The sequence below is a fragment of the Spermophilus citellus genome (assembly GCF_964194105.1).
Source record: "Spermophilus citellus genome assembly, chromosome: 1".
Taxonomy (NCBI): domain Eukaryota; kingdom Metazoa; phylum Chordata; class Mammalia; order Rodentia; family Sciuridae; genus Spermophilus; species Spermophilus citellus.
The window spans coordinates 144,356,530-144,365,579 of NC_138182.1; the positions used below are offsets into that span (position 1 = coordinate 144,356,530).

The 9,050-nt window shown below is 54.3% G+C and overlaps 1 protein-coding gene across 2 annotated transcripts; it reads right to left on the reverse strand.

The window, feature by feature from the left end:
* Positions 1 to 94: 94 nt before the first annotated feature.
* SHROOM1 (shroom family member 1) lies at positions 95 to 8,316 on the reverse strand. 2 transcript variants are annotated; one of them, XM_081292323.1, is made up of 8 exons: positions 8,176 to 8,316; positions 2,772 to 3,781; positions 2,632 to 2,687; positions 2,216 to 2,485; positions 1,454 to 1,993; positions 1,235 to 1,367; positions 855 to 1,127; positions 95 to 734 (listed from the first exon to the last, which is right to left on the reverse strand). In XM_081292323.1, the coding sequence occupies exons 2-8, from the start codon at positions 3,744 to 3,746 to the stop codon at positions 402 to 404; spliced, it is 2,580 nt and encodes an 859-aa protein (XP_081148449.1). In that variant the 5' UTR covers positions 3,747 to 3,781; positions 8,176 to 8,316; the 3' UTR covers positions 95 to 401. The 2 variants fall into 2 exon arrangements, with proteins under 2 accessions (XP_081148449.1, XP_081148450.1); XM_081292324.1 differs by lacking the exon at positions 8,176 to 8,316 and adding an exon at positions 7,605 to 8,055.
* Positions 8,317 to 9,050: the final 734 nt, after the last annotated feature.

Consider the following 9,050-nt stretch of genomic DNA (forward strand, 5'->3'; position numbering starts at 1 on the left):
GATACACATGCGCGTGCGCGTGCACGCGCGCACACATACACACACACACACACACACACACACACACTTCTATTAGAAACTTTTATTGAAAAAATAAGGCCATTTTGTATCTCAAGTAGAAGTGCTCCTCAGACTTGTCTCCTCTTTCTCCAACCAGTACTAACAAAGTCCCTCTTTCATCATAAAAATGGGCGATACTGCCACTTTTAAGGTTCTTAAGTTAATCCCTAAATAACCCACCCGACATGGGTAAGGTCACATGAGAATACCAGGAAGGAGTAGCCTGGGAAAACAACCAGCCTGGGTCTTCTCTGGCTTCCTCAAGGGAAAGCACCCAATAAGCCAGCATGGCCCCAGTTGTGTGGGTGAGGTGGGGCAGTGCCCCATCCTGCCACCTGTAACTAGATAGAGGGAGGAAGGAAGGGTGGTTTATCCTGAGGGCAGGTCTCTGGGGGCCAGGACAGCCTGGGAGAGATGGGACGAAGGCCAAGGTTGTTCCCAAGGATGTCTAGTTGGTTCTGAAAGAGCCGGACATGTTCCTCCAGGCAGCGCTGCTGGGCCAGAAGGGTGGCCTTGCCCACCAGCAGCTCACTGTAGGAGCACAACTCCTCTGTAGACAGTGCCCTCGCCAGCACCTCGCGCAAGGCCCGCTCACGCCGAGCCACATGCTCCTTCAGCTCCTTGGCATCTTCCTGCTGCCGTTGCAGAAGCCCAAGTCTCTGCAAGAGAGAGTCCTAGAGCCACAGGGAGAGAATGCTGTGACAGCAGTGAGGCACCGCTGATCCCGGGATGGTTTCAGCAAGAGACAAAAATGCCTCCCCGCCCAATTCTCCCCCAGCCTGAACCCCCTTTACCCGCTCATCAGGGTCACCATCTGGGCCCATCCGGGCTAAGGCATGGTGCACACGGGCCAGGCGACTGCCGAGTAGCAGCAGGAGGCCAAGGACGCGCTCCAGGTCAGCCAAGAACCGGCTGAACCGCTCCAGTTCCCGGGGTGCACAGGCCTGGCCCACTGCGGATTCCAGAGCCACCCTGCGTCTGGTCCATTCTTGGGCAGCATCTTGCAGCTGCTCCTCCTGGATGTGAAGGTCCTGCAGCATCTCTTGGAGAAGGCCGGCTAGCTCCACCTACAGGGAGGGGCTGGGTACTCAAGGCCAGGGCTGGGTCTCTGTCTTCCCAGCCCAGACACTGGACTCTTGCCCCACCCAGCGTCCACCAACTTCTCCACACTCACTTTCTTAGCCTGGACGCTGTCATTTGATGTTTGGGTATTAGGACAGTCAGGCATAGGACAGGAGGGAGAGTTTTCAGGCCTTGTCATCTCCTGAGAAGTTGGCAGGAGCTGGGTAAAGTTGAATTGATAGGACCTGGGGACAAAGTTAGAATTCCCTGGGTTGTCCTGTCCCAGACTGTGGAAGCTTAGAATCCTGAGCCCCTGGTGCCTCTCACTCACCCTGGCTCAGAAGTACCAGGACCCTCTTCTCCAGCTTCACCACAGCCTGGCTTCATTGCAGCCCAGACTTTTGCTAAAGGAATCAGCCCATCCAGCAGGCCCAGGGGTGGCTCTGGGCATGGCTGGGAGGTAAGAGTGTCACTTAGAGAGGGATCCAGTCTGGCCAGCTCCTGAACCAGCTCCTCAAGACGTTGACATGGCCATGTTGGCTTGGAACCAGGCTGTCCAGTACCCCAGGCCAGGGAAGTATGGTGAGGGGACCCTAGTTTATCATTGCCTGAAGGTCCCAGGGCATCAACTGCAGGGTGGTCAGTGGTAAGCAGTCCACTGGTATCAATGATTGAGATGTCACCATTTGCAGTCCCAAGGGGGATATAGCTTGTGAGCCTGCAGATACCCACAGAACCATTCATCTCCTGCCAGCAGTCACCTGCCCCTGCAGTCCCCAGACATTCATGCAGGGTGCACTCTGGGGGGACTGAAGCCTGGCCAGTCCTTTGGCCCAAGCCAGTTCCACACTGCTGGTCAGAGGCATGGACACTGGAAACAGAAAAGATACCGAATCAAAAAAAAAAAAAAAAAAAAATCTCTGACTGATTCCAGAGTGATCTTTGAGGGATGCCTTCCCCCACCCCCACCCCAACTACCTGGCCTTCCAGGATCCAGCTAGGACAAGGTTCCCTGCCCCTCTAGCATTTCTAGAGGTTTATGTGTGAGGGAGAGTGTCTCACTCTGCTTGGAAGCAAGAAGGAATTCATTCACCTGATTGGAAACTCCTGGGGGATATGGGAGTCTGGAAGTGATCTCATTCCAACATGCAGGGTTTCTTCCAGGAACACTTCATCATCAGGAAGGGAGGGAAGAAGGGCATATGGAGACTCCATGCAGATCTCTGAGACCTCCTGCTCACACTTGGCAGGGCTACTCGGGGGGTCCTCTGCAGGATGCACCAGTGCAGCTTCGTTCTGGGTCAAGAATCTGGAGGCAGGGATCCCACACTGACCACAGTGACCAGGAAGGAAAGTCTTCGTGCTGCACCAAGGAAACAGAAAAGTGTGCAGTTTGCAAGACAGAAGGCTCAAAATGAGGGTTGGTTGGAGGGGCTGGCAGGGTCCTTTCTTAAGCAAGAGCTGTGAAAGCAGCCTCCCACAACTTCCAGAGTGGTCCATGTGTCTCACCTGGAAAGTTTGGTCTGAAACAGCGGTCTGGGGTTTTCTGCTGCTTGGGAAACAGCCTGGAAAGGTGAGCAGTTGACTGAAATGTGGCCATCTCCCACATGCTCCCCTCCACCACAAGCCTGCATCCTCTATCTCCATACCTGGACAGGGGCCACGGCCGCTCCTGGACCTTTCCAGGGGCCCAAGACCTCTCCTGACGGGCTCTGACTCCGACTGGCAGGCCTACAGGCATTGCCGAGCTTCGTGGACCCGGAGTTCAGCTCCGCTGTGCTTTGAGGTTGGGCCTCAGCCTGCGCCCAACACTGCAACCCTTTGACCTCAGCCTGCAATTCCTGGGGCTCAGGACTGCTGAGGCCAGAGCTGGAGCAGGCCAAGCTCAAACACTCCCCCGCCAGCCCACCACCCTGACCCATGCAATCCAACTTTCCTGGCTCTGAGAAGCACCATTTCCGCTGCTGATTGGCTAGGCGTCCCGGACCAGTGGATCCTGGCGCTGGAGCCCCGGAGCGCGTGGGTCCTACCTCCCCGCCCGTGGGTCCTACCTCCCCGCCCGGGTGGCTAAGCGAGGCGGAGCGCGGGTGCGCAGTGGGGGGCCGCGCGGGAACAGCTGGCCGCAGGCGGGTGGGCAGGCTCATGCGGAGCTCCTTGCGCTGGAAGGATGTCTCCCGGAGCACTCGCCGCTGCGCGCCCTGCAATCGCTGGCGGTAGGCCGCCCAGGAAGCTGGCGGGCTGGGTGGCTCGGCTGCCTGCGCCCCGGCCTCAGCCTCTGCAGCCAGCGCGTATAGCAGCGGGGTTGCCTGTCTGCTGAGTGGCCCCGGGGTTCCCTGGACCTCTGGGGGCCATGGCTCACAGCACGCAGCAACAGCTGGCCTTGGCCGCTGCGTGGTGGGAGGATCGGCATCAAGGGGAGCTGGGGCCGGGCCGCCCCAAACCACGCGCACGTATTCCCAGTCGAGGTAAGGGTGGAGATCCGCGCGAGGCGACGGCGTGCGTGCCTCAGGGGCCGAGAAAGAACCATAGGCCGAGTCGGCGCGAGTGGACAGCCGCCGTAAGTCTAGGCTTGGTGTGGATGAGGCCGGGGAGGCGCTGTCATCCCTGGAACCCAGGGCTTCCATGGATGTGCAGAAGGAGCAGGCTGGTTCTGTGGATCCTAGAAAAACAAGTGGGGTGGTGTTCCAAGTAAAGGCTAGGACAGACTGCTGGCCCTTCACCACGGAGAGCCAGAGGCTTACACGTCCCCTCTGGTCACATGGCCCTTAGGATGACATTTTTTTGGCAGAGTAACCTTGGGGTCAAGGATGGCATGGGCAGTAAGACCAGTCCCAGAGAGCTGCTCTGGAAGTTGAGGGCCTCTGCTCAGGGAAAGCGATTGGCACTTAGTCCATTCCCTGCTAGGACTCCCAGTGGAGGCCTCTATCCTGCCACCTCCTGCAGCGCTGAGAACATACTTGTGCACCAACCCCCACCTATTCCACCCAGGCTGCTTCCTGGCCACTTCGTTAGCTTCTCCATGTGATCTCTGCTGGATAAAACAATGCTGAAAATGTTCTCAGATCACAGAGGGCAGGGGCAACATCACAGCCTCTCTCCCTGCTTCTGTGCATATTCTTATATTCTGGGTCTTCATATAAATATTCATCTTGATCCTCACCACTATCTGGATTTTACAGATAAGGACCTTGAGGTTCTGAGGGGAAATGATTTGTCCAAGGGCACACAGCTGGTAAGTGGCAGAGCCCTGGCTGAAATCTGGGCATGCCTCCAAACTCACTGCAACCAGAATCCATTTCCTAGAGGCAAACCCTACTGAAAACCAGTTTATCATGTCCTTTCCAAACCCAACAAAGCTCAAACTTCACATGGGAAATATTGCCTCCCCACAAACTACTGGCAGATTCCAGAATATACTATTTCTGAGATACTGACTTTTGTCTGAGAATGACTAACTGACTCCCACCCCTTGCCCTGATTTTCTTGCTTCCTCTAATTGACTAAGCTTAGAGGTCTCTTTGTATTTTGTGATGCCCACAGTCCTGAGTTTCCACAGCATTCACCATCCTGCAATATAATTATTAGCTTACCATTCCCTTCCCCATTCCCACCCCTGAGCTTCCTGAGGACAGGCCCTGCCCTTATTCACCACTCAGTGCCTGATACAGTGCCTAGCATGCAGTCAATGTTAAATAAATATTTGTTGAATGGCAGGGGAAGGAACAGATTTTCAGGGAAAAGATGTAGGGGTGGCCTTGGTTGAAAAGAAGAGGGCTTTTTGGCTTTTGTCCACCCTTCTTGCCTTTCTGACAGTCTTTTCTGGAGAAGGATCAGAATAGGTGAGGCGCTTGTCACTATTAGACCCTGACCAGCCAGGTTACTTATCTATTATTAGAAACAAACAGAGTGGGTAGACACAGTAGGAGTGGCTGGAAATCATACCTCCCCAGTGCTGGGAGAGGGAGCAGAGGGAAGAGGTGGATGTGTGTGCCTGCGTCAGGGTGACTTTTTTGTTGGTTTGGTTTGTTGGTTGGTTGGTACAGGGGATTGAACCCAGGGGCGCTTAACTACTGAGTCATCTCCTGCATGTTTTTATATTTTACTTTGAGATAGGGTCCAGCTAAGTTACTTAGGGCCTTGCTAAGTTCCTAAGGCTGGCTTTGAACTTTCGATCCTCCTGCCTCAGCCTCTCAAGTCACTGAGATTATAGGCATGCACCCCTGTGCCCAGCTGATAGTAGCTTTGAGGCTTGGCAACCTGGGACTCCCAATAATCTAGGAGGGGAGCTTATCTTTCCTAAGATGCTTGGTGGAGAGTATAGAAAGATTTTGGTGATCCACAACTGGGGTAGAATAGAAAAGCAGGCTTATTTGAGCATCCCAGAAACTATTTGTAATTCAGAGTCACCTTCCACCCACCACCTTGAGACCCAGGATACTACAGATTGCTGGTGAGGACAGGTAGTGGGGTTAGTGGTGGGAGGATATGGGAGAGAATGTTGCAACATCCCTAGTGAGGGCTTTCAGCAGACCTGGAGCTCACAACATCTGATGTCATCTGCCTGGGGGGCATCTCCGTGACCATTAACCCCAGCCCTGCAGATTGGTCCACATACTCTGGTTTGGGAACATGTTTTACAAAATGTTTCTACTCTCTAAACAAGAATCTACTCTTGAGTAAAGCTCCTAGGAAAACAATTGCCTCCTCTAGGAAGTCTACTCTTGACCTCAAACACCAGCTCTCTCTCTTCACAGTCCTTCTAAGCCCAGTTCATGCCACCCATTCCTGCCTATGTTGGCTGCAAAAGGCAGGGGTGACCAAATACAAAGATACTTTCTCAAAAGAGGTCATGAAAATCACCAGGTGTGGTGGCACCTGTAATCCTGGCTGCTCAGGAGGCTGAGGCAGGAGAATTTTAAGTTTGAGGTCAGAGTGCTGGCCTACTTAATGAGGCTGGGGGTGCAATAGGGGTGGCTGAGACAGGAGTATCACAAGTTTGAAGTCAGCCTCAGCAAATTAGTGAGATCCTGCCTCAGTGGTAAAGTATCCCTGGACTAAATCCCAAGTAACCTCCCTTTACCCTCCCCCCAAAAAAATGACTGGGGGTGTAGTTCAGTGATCCTGGGTTCAATTCCCAATATGGAAAAAGAGGTCATGAAAATATATCTTTTTTGAAGTTACTGTGTAAACAAAAGATTCTGAATTCATCAGATAAAAAGACTTGGAATGGACGATAAAACATGTGTATACTTGTCTGTTTCTTATGGATCCTAACTTGTCTCGAGGATGTTTTTGCATTGATGGCCCCAGTAGGTTAATGTCCGCACAGGATGTTCACATCAGCCCTTTTGCAGAACCAGCTATATCACCACAGCCCAGCTGCTTTGGTGTGTGTTTGGGACCTTCAGCATAGGAGCAAGGAGTTTCACACTCATCTGGTTGCATACAAGAAGCCTCTTACAGTCCAGCCAGTGTCTGTGGCTGGACAGGGAAGCCATATCCTAGAAGTCCCAGCCTCAGCATTAGTGTCAGTTGTGGGCTGGGCAGCACAGACTGTGCCTCTTGCTGAACTGAAGCCCAGAGGCTTCATTTTACCAAGCCCCACTAGAGCAAGGGGAGAGCATGAAATCCCTGCTAGGAAACCACCAGATAAGGGCCTGGGAGTAGGGAAACATTCCATAAGAACATTCCATTCATCTAAATGAAGGAGCAAGAGAGAAAGAGAAGACAAATATGGGTTCAGGGTTCAGAGCCAGAGGTCTGGGGGATGGAGGTGCCAGTCTGGAAGGAGGAAACTAGGATTGAGGACTGGCCAAGGGGTCCAGTGCTCATTTAGTCTGGGGTCTGTAGGCCTTTCCATGTCTGTGGCAAGTCTGGCCACAGTTGGAATGTGGGTCTGGAGCTCTTCAAAGAGGGTAGGACAGAAAAACCCAGGATTTTACAGGATGTTGGAGAAATCGATGAAGACAGTTTCCTGTGGATAAAAATCACACCAAAGCAATGGGAGTAAATATAGGTAAACTCACCAGAGAGGTACAAGAGAACCCCAAATGCAACAAATCATCAGAATTAAATCCTCCCTTTATCAAAGGCCACTTCCCATCTGATCTGTCGGTGATACGTTGCCCAAGCCACCCTTTTGTGTTGGTATTCCTTCTGGATGGGACTCAATGTGGGGACGCTGGATGCATAACCATCTCCCTGCCAGACGGGGTTCTGAGGTTCCGGACTATGTCTTGAATCCCAGCATCCCAGCTAGGTCTGACTGGCTGGGAGTTCTGGCAAGTTCTGTGGCTCTCCCAGCCTCATCATGCAGACAGAACACCCCACGCAGTATCTGCGCTGCTGGTTTTCAGACTCAGTGGTCTCTGCAGCCCAATCGTAGAGTCTCCAGAAACCCTAGCTCCCCTCTTTGAGCAGGAAATGCAGGATGCTGGTAGCTCTGGGGGAAGGACGGCTGTGGCTGTGGATGGACCACATACCTGCTGCTTCAAGATCTGGGACATGTGAGACAGCAGAGAGGCGCAGGCTCTGGCGACCGCAGAGGGCGGCAGAGTCACGCCGAGCCACGCCGAGCCGCGGGAGAGCGGATGGCCGTCGACCTGAGCATTTCTCTTTTCCTGTGGGGTTCACAGACTGCGAAGTAGGGCTCAGATCGCGGACAGGGGGACGGCAAGTTCTGGAGCAGGAGGGACCCGTTTCTCCAGCTGCTCCGCAACCGTAAAGCAGCAACAGGGGGTCGCAGAGTAAGTCTCCACGGTGTGTTTTGGTCACACACAGCGCCCCCAAGAGCTCCTCCAGCTGGGTGGGTCTGTCCCCTCCCAGACCCTGGAAAAAGGTAAAGGTGTGCAGGGGCCTGACTCCACTCGAGTAACCAGACTGGACTCCCAGTAGGACCCCTCCCGACAGATCGACACACCGGCTGCTCCCAACCCTGCAGCCACCACCGCTGCCGCCACCGCCCCTCTTAAACTCCCCAGCCTCCTCCTCGCAGGAAGGAGACCCAAGGACCCCGCCACCCTCCCCTCCCTACTCCCCGGCCCCGCCGCTTACTTGAGGCTCCAGCCAGAGACTCTCTCCTGGGCGCCCTCGGCCGCGCGGTGACATCAGATCCCTGGCTCGCGCTGCCCGACCCCACCTCCAAGCTCTGGCCGCAGCCACAGGGGAGGCGCCACCTCCGGCCAAGAGGGGCGGGAGCGAGGAGTCGGGCGAGCGCTGCCCCCGGAGCCACCGCCCCTTCCCAGTGTCTGCTAGTCAGCCTAGTCCAGGGCCAAAAATGTGGACAATTTGTTCCCCCACCGTGCTCAGGCCTCTGGCCCCAGGCCAGAGGACCGGAAGCGTAAGGTAAAGAGCGACCACAGCAACAGTCGCCCATTTTTAGTACGACTGGCCGGACAAACCATAAGCATCCCACAGTCCCTACTGTGGGGAGGTCCAGGATAGGCTCCAAGGGGCCGGGGGAGCACCCCAGCCTTTCCTCTCAAACTCTGAGGAGAAAATGCGCCCAAAACTCGTGGCTCCTTCCTGTTCCTCTATATGGTTCAGATGGCAACAGCACCCCTTGAAAACTCTCTTCCAGACCCGCATTTCCAGGACTCTTCAAGCTTATTGACTCCCACGGTGGCCTTCTGTCTACTATTCTTGTCACCTTTGCATTTCACCCACTACCCAGCAGAGTCTAGGCCCTCCTGCTACTTGAGGGTGGTAGGAAACCTGAAAACTGTGTGTCCACCCCAGCTTCCCTAAGTGGGTCTTTGTGTGCTAGACATATGCACACCACCTAAGGCTCTCAAGGTCTTGACCTCTGGGGCATCCTCCATACTCCAAAGAATGCCCTGCCTTTATCTGACGCTATGCTTTTCTTGCTACATCCTCTCCTCCCCTGTCCCATCTTACCAAAACTCTATCCTATGAATATTCACTCTGCC